The sequence below is a fragment of the Rhinoderma darwinii genome, chromosome 4 (genome assembly GCF_050947455.1).
Source record: "Rhinoderma darwinii isolate aRhiDar2 chromosome 4, aRhiDar2.hap1, whole genome shotgun sequence".
Classification (NCBI taxonomy): Eukaryota; Metazoa; Chordata; class Amphibia; order Anura; family Rhinodermatidae; genus Rhinoderma; species Rhinoderma darwinii.
Window position 1 is genome coordinate 242,626,127 of NC_134690.1, and position 15,448 is coordinate 242,641,574.

Below are 15,448 nucleotides of genomic sequence, written 5' to 3' on the forward strand. Positions count from 1 at the left end.
GGACTGTACACAGGTGCGCAGGGGTTTGCTTTCTCCACCCAGGTTTTTATCAGGTGCATAGCTGCATTTTCTTCTTTACCCATGATTATCCGGAACTGGAGTCCAGGTTCACCATGAACTCTCCTTGTCTCTCTCTTGCCCTTGTTTGTTTCACATTTTATCTCTCCCTTCCTTTCTTGTGTCTATTTTGAGGGGTCATTTGCTTCCTGTGATTGCGCTCACCTACTATTGCCACTGCATTTTAGGATGCATAGGAAGCTGAATTATTGTATGTTCCTTTCCCTTTTCTTTTAAGTAATGCTCCTTCCCATTATGATTTCTCAGATTGCTGTCTTACTATGTGCTCTTCATAGGTTGTGATGCTCACCCTCCTGTTTGGGCTGTGCCCTTATTTGTCATGTTCTTTTTATTATGGGGACACCCCTTCTCCAAATGTTTTTGTACTTGTTTATATTGAAACCAATAAAAAAAATTGAATTGGAAAAAAAAAACGCAGGGCATAAAAAATGTACCGTGCCTACACTAAAGTGGTATCCGAAAGGATACCATATATCGGTGCGACCAGTGGCGTAACTACCACCGTAGCAGCCATAGTGGCTGCTTTGGGGCCCACGGCATGAGGGGACCAGTGCCACCCGCCGGTACGGGCCCCCTCCATGCCCAGTGGTACCGCTAGCAGCCGCTATGGCTGCTACAGCGGTAGCTACACCACATTCAATAGTATCAGTGTCCTTAGGACTCAGATACTATTGAACAAAATGGCAGAGCAGGGAGGTATCTCCCTGCTCTGCCATTTACTGGGCTACAGGCCACGTTCGGCCTGCAGCCTATGAGATGGAGGGACAGGATCCCTGCCCAGGCCGGCGTGATAATGTGACTGGATCACGCCGGCCTACGCAAGATCTACAAGGGGGAGGTAGGGGGCACTATCTACAGGGGGGCTGTATAGCACTACCTACAAAAGGGAGGTGGGGGCACTATCTACAAGGGGAAAAGGTGGCGCTGTCTACAAGGGGGAGGCAGGGGCACTGTCTACAAGGTTAACGGGGCACTATCTACAGGGAGAAGGGTGGCACGATCTACAAGGGGGAGATGGGTGGCACTATCTACAGGGGACTGTATGGCTCTATACAAGGGGGAGGTGAGGGGCGCTATCTACAAAGGGCGGCTGTATGGCACGATCTACAAGGGGGCTGTATGGCACTACCCACACGATCTACAAGGGTGGGGGCACAATCTACAGGGGGCTTGCTTAGGACTCAGATTGTGAAAAATGTATCATTTTATTTTTCATTCCAGATTTCCACTAAATTCAACAAAAAAAACTATGGAGTCATAAAAGTGATCACACCCCCAGATAAAAATTTTTATATTTTCATTTTCACAGACTAATTCCAATAAATTTAGCAAAAAAAACTTGTGGGTTCAAAATGCTAACTATATGCCTAGATACATTTTTTGAGGGGTGCAGTTTCCAAAATGGGGTAACTTCTTGGGGATTTCCACTGTACTAGTACCTCAGGAGCTCTGCAAATGCGACATGGCACCCGAAAACCATTCCAGCAAAAGATGTGCTCCAAATGGCGCTCCTTCCCTTCTGAGCCCTGCCGTTGGTCCAAACAGCCAATTATTACCACAAATGGGTTATTGACATAATCGGGAGAAATTGCTTTACAAATGTTGAGGTGCTTTTTCTCTTTTATTCCTTTTAAAAATTAAACATTTCTACGTTTGGAAATGGATCGTACCCAGCTTTTCCTGGTACCCCTGAGGGCGGTGGGTACCAGGGTAATAATGGGGGTTAGTGTTAGCCTCTGCATCGGCTAACACTAAGCCCTGCCTTAGTAATGGATGCTGTCAATCAGCCAGTGGCCATTACTAAGGCGGTAGTAGTGAAGTTTAAAAGAAAATACAAACACATAGAAAAAATATTTTATTGAACTAAAAAACCCCACACAACCCTCATTAACCATTTTATTGAAAATAAATAAAGCCGTCCTCGCAGTAGTCCTCAAATTCGACATAGTCCAACAACCAAACCTGTAAAAAAACACAAACACACAAAAAACCCATTAGTAACACAGGTGGTAGGCTTAGATACAGGGCCCATGTGTGATACTGTCTGTTAGACCATGTATTTAAGCCTCCCACAAGGCAGGCTTAGATACAGGACCCCAGCAGGCAGTAATCTTATACTGTATAAGATTACTGTCTGCTGGGGCCCTGTATTTAAGCCTACTATGTGGTAGGCTTAGATACAGGGCCCATCAGACAGGATAACACATGGGCCATGTATCTAAGTCTACCCTGTGGTAGGCTTAGATATATGGCCCCAGCAGACGGTAGTCTTATACTGTATAAGATTACTGTCTGCTGGGGCCCTGTATCTAAGCCTACAATGTGATAGGCGTAGATACAGGGCCCATTAGACAGTATCATACATGGCCATGTATCTAAACCTATGTGGTAGGCTTAGATAGAGGGCCCATGTGTGATACTGTCTGTTGGACCCTGTATCTAAGCTTACCACATGTTAGGCTTAGATACAGGGCCACAGTAGACAGTAATCTTATACAGTATAAGATTACTGTCTGCTGAAGTCTTGTATCTAAGCCTGCCTTGTGGTATTACTATAGTAACAGGGGCCCGTGTATTTTATGACATAGGCCCCAGTTACTATAGTAAATTTCTATAGACTCGATTCGGGGGCCGCGGCCCGGTCACAATCACGACTGCTGCAAACTCTGTAGCGGCAGTCACCCGGGGCAACAGGCCAAAGATTCGGGGCTTGGGCCCCGGAAGTCCGGTGCTAGCGGTGCCCTTGGTATGACCTGTGATGGCAAGTATTGGAACAAATTGAGCTTAAGGAGAATGAAGAGGAAAATAGAAGACTATTATTCCAACGTGAGGTCTTCTGGATTAATAAACTAGGAGCCCTAGTGCCTAGAGGGTTAAATGAGGCATGTCGTTTTAAGGTATTCTTCTGATTGATATACAGTATATCAACCCACGCATAGGGACCTAAAAAAAGGTTCAAATTGCTACTAAGTTGTTACAGGATGATTAACTCATGTTTATAATATATAGTGTATGTTTTTAAAACAAATGTACAAAACAAGCATTTTATGGGATTTGTCTACTACTTAAGACTGTCACCTGTTTCCACCTGCACGCATGAGTAAAGGGGCGGAGTCTCCCAAAATATCGCGCCAGAATGTATTATAGGTTGGAGGAAAAAGCTCAGCGTTCTCAGATTGAAAGAAATGTTATGGAATGTAACTAAGGGATTCATTTAAACAGGTATAAGTTGCAAAGAATGTTGCACATGATTGGATATATTGGATACTAGGATTTGAACATGGAGTGATGTGAGACTTCATTTTGCAGTCTATTGAGTGAGCGTAATTGCGATAGCCACAAACCACATACTTGGATTTACTTGGAGGCCCAACTATATCACTTTATCTAGTTGTATACAAAATTGATGGTCTTCAGGATACAATAGGACCCGTTCACATGGCATAAGATGTCTCCTATATCCCTGGCGCAATGGTAATCATATCACCTCGATAGAACTGCATTAAGCCCAACAACTGCTGAACCAGAGGCGTAGCTTGAAGCTCCAGGATCCTGATGAAAAAACGATACCTTGGCTCTCCATTTAACCGCCTATGATTTCTTCTGCATATGTAATATACATCACATTGTATAACATCTATACATAAAGTAAAAATGAAGTTTAGTGAGATAGCTCCATCAAGCAAAATTACTTTATTTTGCAGTTGGAATGGTATATCATCATCACTCATCTGCCTCACCTACTTATTGCACCAGTGTTCTTATTTGCCACGATGGCCTATATGCCACCATATTGAGGCCTGGCTTCAAGTGCTTTCTTTGCTACTCCTGTTGCTATGACTGTCCTTCATTATAATGAGCGATCTAAGGCTGGTTTTCACACCTTGCAGTTATGTTGCATTTTTAGCATGCAGGTTTTTTTTTCTTTGGTTCATGAACTTCCATTGAGAGACATGGGATTTTATCTACCAAAATAAAAAACGTATGGTAAAAACGCAACAAAATCACAGTGTGTACCCAGCCTTAGGGTATGTTCACATGGCCTATTTTCGGAAGCAGAATGCTTCCAAACATCTGCCCATTAATTTCAATGGGAAAAACGGCATTCTGTTCCGATGGGGCGTTTTTTTATGCGGCCGTTTTTAACAACGATCGCGTAAAAAAACGCCCGCGAAAAAGAAGTGCATGTCACTTCTTGAGTCGTTTTTGGAGAAGTTTTTCATTGACTCTATAGAAAAACAGCTCCTAACACGGCCATAAAAAAACGCAGACAAAAACGCGAGTTGCTTAAAAAACGGCTGAAAATCAGGAGCTCCGTATTTTCAGACGTTTTTTAGTAAGCGTGTGAACATACCCTTAGGGTACGTTGACGTTTCACCACAGGAGAACTGTGTAAAAATCTAGAGTGGATCAGGTTGTACCAGTCATAATCAGATACATCATGATTTATTTTTTGACAAATTTGACATAACAATTGTCTTCTGGTCTGTTTTATTGGACAACTGGGTTTATGCATATCTTCGTTATATAGATCCTTAATTCCAGAACCCTACTCGTGAGCAAACTAAAAAGGCCACAGATCTTCACCCCCAGCTCACATTGGAAGCAGATCATCTATACAGGAAGATTTTGGTAAGAACTCTGTGAATAGGCCAAACCAATAACGAGTAGATCAAATGATAATTGGCTGTTCTATGGTGACTATATACTGTATGTATGTATGTGTGTGTGTATATATATATATACTAGTCCTTCTCACTGAATTACAATATCATCAAAAAGTTAATTTATTTCAGTGATTCAATTCAAAAAGTGAAACTCATATATTATTTAGATTCATTACACACAGAGTGATCTATTTCCAGCATTTTTTTCTTTTAATTTTGATGATTATGGCTAACATTTAATGAAAACCCAAAATTTAGTATCTCAGAAAATTAGATTATTATATAAGCCCAATTTCAAAAATGATTTTTAATACCGAAATGTTGGCCTACTGAAAAGTTTGTACAGTATATGCACTCAATACTTGGTCGGGGCTCCTTTTGCATGAATTACTGCATCAATGCGGCGTGGCATGGAGGCGATCAGCCTGTGGCACTGCTGAGGTGTTATGGAAGCCCAGGTTGCTTTGACCTTTTTACTTGACCTGAGGAAGACGCCAGTTCGGCTTCGAAACGTGTTGTTTTATGTACAAAATACTAATAAACCATCTATAAACATTACGAAGTTCCAATATCTGTTTCTTCAGATATCAGAATTGATTGAAGTCGGCTGCGCCAGGGCAACTATCCGGATTTTCTCCTCTTCACTTCTCGATAGAGGTGGTATAAGGAAGAGAAAAGTGTTTAACTTGTCTAGTAAGATGTGCCAAATCTACCATACAGCATTCACCACTGTGATACATTTGGTGCCAATTCTCACTGCCTGGTCTAGTTTTATCCTGTCTATTAAGACAGTATTAATAAATCTACCCTATTGAGTTGTATATTTTTCTTTAAGGATAGGAACGCACTCAGCATATACACTGCAGATTTTTCGCAACGGATTCCATTACGGAAAATCCGCAGCATAGTACAGTAGCAGCAGTGTGGACTAGATCACATGGAAAAAAATCAGCCGAGAAACTGTTCATAAATTGACCTGCGGTGCATTTTTTTTAATTCGCAGCATGTCAATTTATGCTGCAGAATCACTGCTCTTCTGTTGCGACATTTGCGTCGGAAAACTGGCCTCCTGGGATGACGTTTGATCTTATGTGGCTGCTGCAGCCTTTGAATGACTGCAGCAGTCACATGGACTACAGCGTCACCCTAGGAGGCTAGTCTGTGCACATATCAGCCCTGTGTGTCCGTACCCTAAATGTGTTTTTTTTTTCTCCTATGAAAATTTTATTTATATTCGTTTTTCTTGATCGTGGTATAATAAAAAGCTCTGCAGCTTTCTTATATACTTTGGGGGAGATTCAAAATTTTCAAAAATTCCAAATTGTGTCAAAATATGTAGTTCATGACGATGGCTAAATTTTGTATGTGTTTTGGACACTTTTTACGTCTACCTTGTCAGATATGAAAAGTTATGATGTCATGTATATTAAGCTTCACTTATTGTTAAAGGATTTGTGTGAGAATAGAAAGACAATACCACTTGTCTATAGGCTGCATCTGATACTGCAGTTCCACCCTATTCACTTGAATAGTACTGAGCTGCAATACCAAACACAGCCCAAGGACACGAGTGGCGCTGATTTTGTTGTCAAAAAGCATCCATGTATTTTTAATCTCATACAACCCTTTTTTTTTAATTATATAAAGGAATGTATTGAATTGGTTATTCAATAAGGACTATGTTACACCTCCTGGATCCACTTTTTTAATTTGATCATGATTTGCTGGAACACAGGCTATATAATTGTTACAAGCCTCTATGACAGAAACAAACTTGCACAGAAGAGTACTGACCATTAGGTTTTTTATGTTTCTCAGGATCTTCGTTCTGAATGTGAAGGTCTGAAACTGGAAGTAAAGCGCAAAGATGCTCATATACTAATGGTACAACGAGATCAAGAGTCTCTGAGAGGACAGATCAGAGAAGCTGAAGGTCTTACTCTCTACATAAAATTATTGCAATTCTCCTCTTCGTTTTTCTCTCCCCGCCTTCCAAGAGCCATAACTCTTTTTGCGGGAGGAGTTGCAGTTTCTATTGGTAGCATTTAAAGTACCATATACAGTAGTGGGAAACAAAAAAAAATCTTTGCGGGCTGAAATTGGAAAAAAATGTGATTCCTCCATTGTTTCTTTTGGTTTCGTTTTTACGGCTGTCACTGTGCGGTAAAAATGTAAATTTAACTTTGTTCTGTGGCTTAATACGATTACAGTGATATCAAATTTATATTGTTTTTTTTAATATTTTACTACTTTTAAAAAACAACAACTTTTTGTTAAAAAAAATGCTTTATGTCAACGCATTCTGAGAGCCATAACTTTTTTATTTTTCTGTGGATTGAACGGTGTGAGGGCTCATTGCTTGCGGGACGAGCTGTAGCTTTTATCGGTACCATTTTTTGGTACATACAATTTTTTGATCACTTTTTATTCCATTTTTTTTTAGAGCGAAGTTGACCAAAAAAACTGTGATTTTACTTTAGACCAAGTGGGCGTTTTACAGAGGAGTGTATGACGCTGACCAATCAGCGTCATGCACTTCTCTCCATTAATTTAGTCAGGGCATAGTGACACTGCGTTGTTCGCTATGTGCTGTCTTATGCTGACATATTAACGTTACTGAAGTGTTTAGACCATGAATAGACATTCCTTCCAGACAGGACGGGATGTCTATTCACAATCCCTGCACTTCCGTAACGTTTGTTTGGTACTTACAGCAGAGCAAAGCGTAATCTCGCTGTAACCTGTCATTTACAGCGTGATCTCGTGAGATTAGTTTTTATCGGTACCATTTTGGAGTACATGCGACTTTTTGATCACTTTGTATCAAATTTTTTTGAAAGTCAGGATGAAAAGAAAACAGGAATTTTGGCATTGTATTTTATTTATTACGGCGTTCGCCGAGCGGGTTAAATAACATAATAGCTTTATAGTTGGGGTCGTTACGGATGCGGCGATATCAAATATGTGTAACTTTTTTTTCATATTAAAGCATTTTGTAAGGGGGAAAAAAGTGGGTTTTTCTTTTTTTTTCTCTTTGGGGTTTTTATTTATTAATTAATTTATTTATAAACTTTTTTTATTAGTCCCACTAGGGGACTTTACTATGCGATCTGTATTGCAGTGTATTATTGCCTGTCAGTGTAAAACTGACAGGCATCTGCTAGGCCATGCCACTCCATTGCCAAGCAGGGATTAACTAGAGGCAGAGCTGGGGGCCCTTCTAAGGCCCCCGGCTGCCATAGAAAATACCAACACCCTGTGATCGCATATCAGGGTGCCAGTAGGATGAGAGAGGGAGCCCCCTCCCTCCCAAACCACTTAGATGCGGCGCTCACCATAGAGCGCCGCATCTAAGGGGTTAAACGGGCGGATTTCGATCCGCCCGCTCGAGCATCGCTGCTCCAAGCCCTCAGCTACCGGAGGTAGCTGAGTGCAGGGGGCTTTTACTACAGCGGCGCTGCTTTATTCTGATGCCGCGCCGTGAAAAGGTGTATGCATAAGAATAAAGCCCGTTAGTGGCCGCCGTGAAAAGGCGTATTGGCGGTCACTAATGGGTTAAGAGACGTACGCCAATCTATAAAAGTTATGAGCTGGCGTAGATTTGCGCTATATTTGACTTAAAATATGGTAAATTTACATTAAATTTGTTTGGCTGTGGAAGTCCTGCCTCTTCTGCTAAGCCCCACTCAAAAATGGAGAAATGGTAAAAAAACTGAAATGGTTATAAAAATTTGAAGAAGTAAGGATGGGTATTCTATAATAAAACTTCTGGTTTATGACTTTGCATTCAGCTGTTACAAAGGCTGATGTGACAAGACTGGATGACATTGTATTTCTTTTGACTAAAGATACATACTAAGATGAGCTTGGGATTTTGTATGTTACCATATGTAGAATGTATATGTGTGGAAGTATGAAGGTAACGCCTACTCTCATTTCCTTACAAATAAAGATGCATTTGCCCCTCCCAGGGACAGAGACTGTTTTGAGCACCAAAGCTGCGTGTCATGGTCTCTCTCTCCGGCCGGCCAGCCTCTCTGAAATCCACCAATGAAAGAGCATTAATTAATTTGGAACTCCTAGACAAATGCAGATAATGTCCGAATTTAACGGACAAAGTCAATTCTGCAGCGACACCTTCAACAAACTTCTAACATGTTATAGTGACATGTCAGAAGTTTTGATTGGTGGGGGTCCGAGCACTGAGAGCAATACGGTCTTGTGCATGAGGCCTAAGGCTGGGTTCACACGACCTATTTTCAGACGTAAACGAGGCGTATTATGCCTCGTTTTACGTCTGAAAATAGGGCTACAATACGTCGGCAAACATCTGCCCATTCATTTGAATGGGTTTGCCGACGTACTGTGCAGACGACCTGTTATTTACGCATCGTCGTTTGACAGCTGTCAAACGACGACGCGTAAAAATACAGCCTCGTCAAAAGAAGTGCAGGACACTTCTTTGGACGTTTTTGGAGCTGTTTTCTCATAGACTCCAATGAAAACCGCTCCAAAAACGGACGTAAAAAACGCCGTGAAAACGGCGCGAAAAACGCCGCGAAAAATGCGAGTTGGTCAAAAAACGTCTGAAAAGCAGGGTCTGTTTTCCCTTGAAAACAGCTCTGGATTTTCAGACGTTTTTGGTCACTACGTGTGCACATACCCTAAGACCCATTATACGTATCATATATAACAGCTGTCAATTAAAGCGATCCTACAAATTCCTTATAGCCAACAACCTGGTCTCCTTTGGATCCATACTGCTGCACACCAGGGGCGTTGCTAAGGTCTTAAAATATCAGGGGCACAAGCCCCAAGACCTATATTTAACCCAACCCCCCCAAAAAAATATACTTTTTTTTTTTTACATATATATAGGAGATAGCATACATATATATATGCATACATATCCTAGGCTGCTGCTGCTTCTGTGTTGTATCTGGCTCGTTATGAATAAATTAAAAAAAATTTGTGCAGCCTAGCATTACCAGGGTGGGAAGGGACACTGTTTTTGGCCTTTCCCAGCCTAATAATACCAGCCTGCCGGCGGCCCAGTACCCTACCATCTCTACAGATGGTCGGGTACCCAGCTCTTCCCAGTACCCCTGGTGGCGGTGGGTACCGGGGTAATAATGGGGGTTAGTGTTAGCCTCTGCACCTTCTAACACTAAGCCCCTTGTCAATCAGCCAGCTGTCAATCCGCCAGCTGCCATTACTAAGGTGGTAGTAATAAAGTTTAAAAGAAAATACAAAGTCATAGATAAAATATTTTATTGGAATAAAAAAAAAAAAAAAAAAACAACCCTCATTAACCATTTTATTGAAGATAAAGAAAGGCGTCATCGAAGTAGTCCTAGAATCCGGCGTAGTCCAACGACTGAACCTGTAAAAAAACACACACAAAAAAACAAAAAACATTAGCAACATATGTGGTAGGCTTAGATACAGGGCCCATGTGTTATACTGTCTGTTAGACCGTGTATCTAAGCCTACCACAAGGTAGGCTTAGCTAGAGGGCCCCAGCAGACAGTAATCTTATACTGTATAAGATTACTGTCTGCTGGGGCCCTGTATCTAAGCCTACTATTTGGTAAGCTTAGATACAAGACCCATCAGACAGGATCAGACATGGGCCATGTATCTAAAAATACCATGTGGTAGGCTTAGATACAGGGTCATTGTGTGACAACCCTGTATCTAAGCTTACCACAAGGTAGGCTTAGATACAGGACCCCAGCAGGCCGTAATGTTACACTTACCTCCTCTCCGGCTCCGGGTGCAGCGGCTGTCCCAACACCATCTAGCGTCGTGACGTCATCCACGGCGCACAGCGTCGTGACGTCATGACGCGAGAAGATGTCAGGACTTCCACTGTGCTCAGGAAGGAAGGAAGATGGGTAAGTATGTGTCGTTACTATAGTAATGGGCCCGTGTATTTTATTACATAGGCCCCAATTACTATAGTAAGTTTTACAGATGCGGTGCGGGCGGCCGCGGCCTGGTCACAATTGTGACTTCTGCGTCTCAAGTGTGTCAGTCGCCGGGGATGTGGGGCACCAAGCCAAATATCCAGGGCTTGGGCCCCGAAGGCCCAGTGCTAGTGACACACCTGCTGCACACTACATTCATTGGTTCCTCCAATATGGCAACATGTTTCCAATTAAGCCATCAAAGTACTTGTGTGGGATGCAAATTGTATACTTCAGCAAGGGGTGGGCAGATGCCAATTGTCCTTTTGAAAATGGTATTTGCAAAATAAAGTAGACATAAAACTGGTCGCCATACCTCCCAACTTTCGAGTATTGCAAAGAGGGACAACCAATGAGGCGTGTGTAACAAAGCACTGCAATTTTTTTTTTCTTTTAAGAAAACCACGTCCATACACACCCGGTTCAGCCCACACGGTATCCTGCTCCCATAGTGCCTTCCCACAGTATAACGCCCATATAGCTGCCCCAACACAGTATAAAACCCAATAGTGCCTCACAGAGTATAATGCCCCTCAGCACAGATGCCCCCATACAGTATAAAGCCAGCACAGATGCCCCTATACAGTAAAATTCCCACACAGATGCTCCATACAATATATTGCCTCCACAAATTCACCCATACAGTATAACACCCCATAGCTGCCCCATACAGCATAATTACCCCATAGCTGCCTCCATACTGTATAATGCCCCCATAACTGCTCCCATACAGTATAATGCCCACACCGATGCCCCAAAAGAGTATAATGCCCCATAGCTGCTCCCATACATTACAATGCCCCCATAGCTGCTCCCATACAGTATAATGCCCCATAGCTTCCCCTATACAGCATAATGCCCCATAGCTGCACCCATACAGTATAATGCACCCATACAGTACAATGCCTCATAGCTGCCCCGTACAGTATAATGCCCCCTTAGCTGCTCCCATACACTATAATGCCCCCATAGCTGCTCCCATACAGAATAATGCCCCCGTAGCTGCTCTCATACATTATAATGCCCCCATAGCTGCACCCATACAGTATAATGCACCCATAGATTATAATGCTCCATAGCTGCCCCTTACAGTTTAATTCTCCATACTGCCCCATACAGTATAATGCCCCCTTAGCTTTCCCTAGTGCCAGTGCCCACATAGTGCCACTGTGCCCATGTAGCTAGTGCCACACCCCCTCCTGTAGATAGCGCTACACTCTCCCTGTAGATAGTTCCATTGGGGCTCCCGCTAGGAGCGAAATCCCCAGCCAGAGCGTCATCTAGCCAGGGATTTCGCTCCTGGAGGGAGCCCCTGACATCACTGTCCATATATGGACAGTGATGTTAGGGGCCTTGAGATGCTGGAATACCCGGCCAGAGCATCGGCAACGCCCTGGCCGTGGAATCCCCTCCAGGAGGAGTCCCTGACGTCACTGTCCATATATGGACAATGATGTTAGGGGCTTTGAGATGACGGAATCTCTGGCCAGAGCGTTGGCAACGCTCTGGTCCGGGATTCCGCTGCTAGAGGAGCCACTGTCCATATATGGACAGTGATATCAAGGGCTTTCCGAATACAGGAGTCCCCGACCAGAGAGCTTGCATTGCTCTGGCCATAGAGTCCCTAGTTGAAAGCCTGATATCACTGTCCATAAGCTCAGAGTTTAAGCCCTGTGCCTGGGGAGTCCTCGACAAATAATGGACAATGAATGCTGAAGCAGGACGGTTGAATGCTGACGGTTCCTTGCTTCAGCATTGGATTCAACTACATCTGCATCCTCAGGATACTGGGACATACCACCGGCTGCCCTTGAATCCGGGACTGTCCCGCTGAATCCGGGACGGTTGGGAGGTATGCTGGTCGCCATTTGTGACATCACTGTTCTTTCCCTGGGGACAGTATTCTAGCACAATTGCCTGAAAAGAACGGTGTTCAGACAAGACCGTTTAATTACAAAAAAAAGCCCCCGTATTTTCAGGCAGAAAAGTGTCAGTAGGCTACAGCAAGTTCAACCTAGTGTAGCTCAGTAGCTGCAGAGTATTCATCACAGAGCATGCAACATGTTAATAAATATGGCTCAAACTACTCTGTATGCCAGTATATAACTTTAGAGTCCGGTGTCATTGATTTTCCTATATAATCACTGTAGATTCCCATTCAAAAGTAAAGCAGCAACTGATTGAGGATTTAGTTCAGCTCAAGAAAGGGAAGGAGCTCACTGACAAGCGGATGTCTAAGAAGGAGATGGAGATACTTCTCAACAAGCAGGAGCTGGACCGTGAAATGATCAATGCAACCAACAGTGGCCAGAGAATAACTGCACTTCAGAGACAGGTATGTGACATACATAGTATACAAGGATGCATATGGGGACAGTCTTCCTACAGTTGCACATTAGGAGCACATGCACTACAAAAAGCCTGTTGATTAATTAACAGATAACTCCATCAAACTTGCATACTAATGAGAGGTTGTCACAATTCCCTCTCCGTTTTTAAGATCACTGAATTCTACTATGATTTTGTCCAGGGGCGTTCACAAGGAGGCAGTTACACTGTTAAAAACGCCACCTTGCACCCCTTTCAACTGTCGCCCCGTCATACAATCTTGTAGTCTGCAGACCACTGGCCACTTCAGGCCTGTGGCCTACAACGCGCCAGGAGCTCAAACCTGGCCAGCGCGATACAGTGACATCATCGCGTCCTCCTGTACTGAGCCAATGACAGCGCAGGTCACAAACGTTAAGAGTCCTGTTACCTGAGCAGTTCCGTTCATCGAGGGGAACGGCATTAGATGAGTATTATTCAGAAGCTATGTGGTGGTAATATTTAGTCATGATTTGGCAATATTATTAAGGCCCTTGTACAGTGGCATTAGATGGTAACTGTATGATTGTATTATTTAGAGCAGGGGTGCAAAACATTCTCTGCTCTGAAGGTTACATTGTCAGTATGTGCCACTCCCAAGTGCCGCAATGAAACTTACAGAGCAATTCCCATCTCAAACATTTATGGCATACAACAGTATCTGTCAAAAATATCTAAAAGATGAGAGTTCACCACAGTGACCATTGTAACAAAAAAATTGTGAATAGTGTGAAATCAAAATACTGACAATTGTGACATCATTACTACAGTGACCATTGGGACATCACAACAATGAACAATACAACCTCACAACAGTGACCATTCTGACTTGTCAAGAGTAACCATTGTGGAATCATCACAGCAAGCACCATTGTGACATCACAACAGTGACTATTGTGTAATCACAACAGTTACCATTGTGACATCACAACAGTGACTATTGTGTAATCACAACAGTTACCATTGTGACATCAGAACAGTGGCCATTGTGACATCACAAGCATGACCATTGTGACATCACAAGCATGACTGTTGTGATATTACAACAGTGATTATTGGGACATAAGAACAGTTACCATTGGGACATCACAACAATGGCTATTGTGACATCACAATATTGACCATTGTGACATCAAATCAGTGAGCATTGTTACATCACAACAGTTACTATTGTAACGTAAGAACAATTAACCATTGTGACATCACATCCGTGACCATTGTAACATCACAGCCGTGACCATTGTGACATCACAACAGTGGCCATTGTGACATCACAATAGTGGCCAATGTAACCATTTTGATATAAAAATGGTTACCATTGTGATGTCTGTTTTTTTGCTCTTGCACAAGGTGCCATCCCGGTCGGCTGGCATATGTCTCCCAGGTTTCTCATAAACAGATAATAATATCAAGTGAAATAAAATTATCATCAACTTGACTGAAGAGTCGCACTCAAAAATGTTTAACCTCTTCGTGTACAGAAGCTGAATCAATGCAGTATATTCTATATGCACATAGCCATGTATGTTTTTCAAAGTGAAATAATTTGCAGCATTCTGCGTGCAAGCCTTTCAGCCTTTTGTCAGTAACCTATATACTTTTGTCACATTTGTCATTTTCCTCTATTTTGTACAGCTAAAGCAAAGAATGGAGCAACAAAAAGATATGGAAAAACAACTGTCACAGAAGAGAATTGAGCTGCTGAAAGTGAATTCAGCCAGGCATGAAATGGAGGAAAAACTGGTCAAACACACAGCAGTGACTCAGAATGAGCTCACACTTGATTTAAGGTGAACAGATCTGTTCCTATTAACTATTTCAACAGCGACATTGCAATCCACTGTTCAGGAGACTCAATCATTTAAGCATATAACACACCACAGCAAAGTTTTCAGATGTTAGCCCTACCCCATCTTCACCTCTAAAAGTATGGTGTTCTCTAAAAGCCCCCAGACCTAGTGATATCAATGATCTCTCAATTGTTTCAAATTGTAGTGCTCATAGCAGACGGAAAAATAAAAAAAGATATGGCTTTTTGAAGATGGGAAGTAAAAAAATAAAATGAAAAATAACTAAAAATGCCCTGAATTTGCCTGTAAGGCCTGAGTTTGTGAACTTCGATGTGATCGATAATAGCTGGATCCTGTGTGTCAGAGACAAATTCACCGAAGCCATCAGTCCTGCAGACCTGACAGATTTTGGCTTTGACCGCAAGATACAGCTTCTATGTATTCATGATACATAGCTGTATCTCAAAAAGTAACACATTTTTTAAATAAAAAACAAATGAAACAGTTGTTCAAAATGAAATAAAACATTTGATTTATTAAAAAAAATTTGCTTACATAGCCTTTAAAGGGAATGTGT

General features: G+C 42.3%; 1 protein-coding gene across 1 annotated transcript in view; it reads left to right on the top strand.

Annotated features, from left to right (window-relative positions):
- Positions 1–15,448, top strand: part of LOC142761062 (uncharacterized) — a 50,667-nt gene that overhangs the window by 7,927 nt on the left and 27,292 nt on the right. The window contains exons 3-6 of the mRNA XM_075864254.1: positions 4,632–4,710; positions 6,564–6,678; positions 12,865–13,049; positions 14,717–14,871. Of these exons, the coding sequence (XP_075720369.1) occupies positions 4,632–4,710; positions 6,564–6,678; positions 12,865–13,049; positions 14,717–14,871 (534 nt within the window). The remainder of the gene's footprint in view (positions 1–4,631; positions 4,711–6,563; positions 6,679–12,864; positions 13,050–14,716; positions 14,872–15,448) is intronic.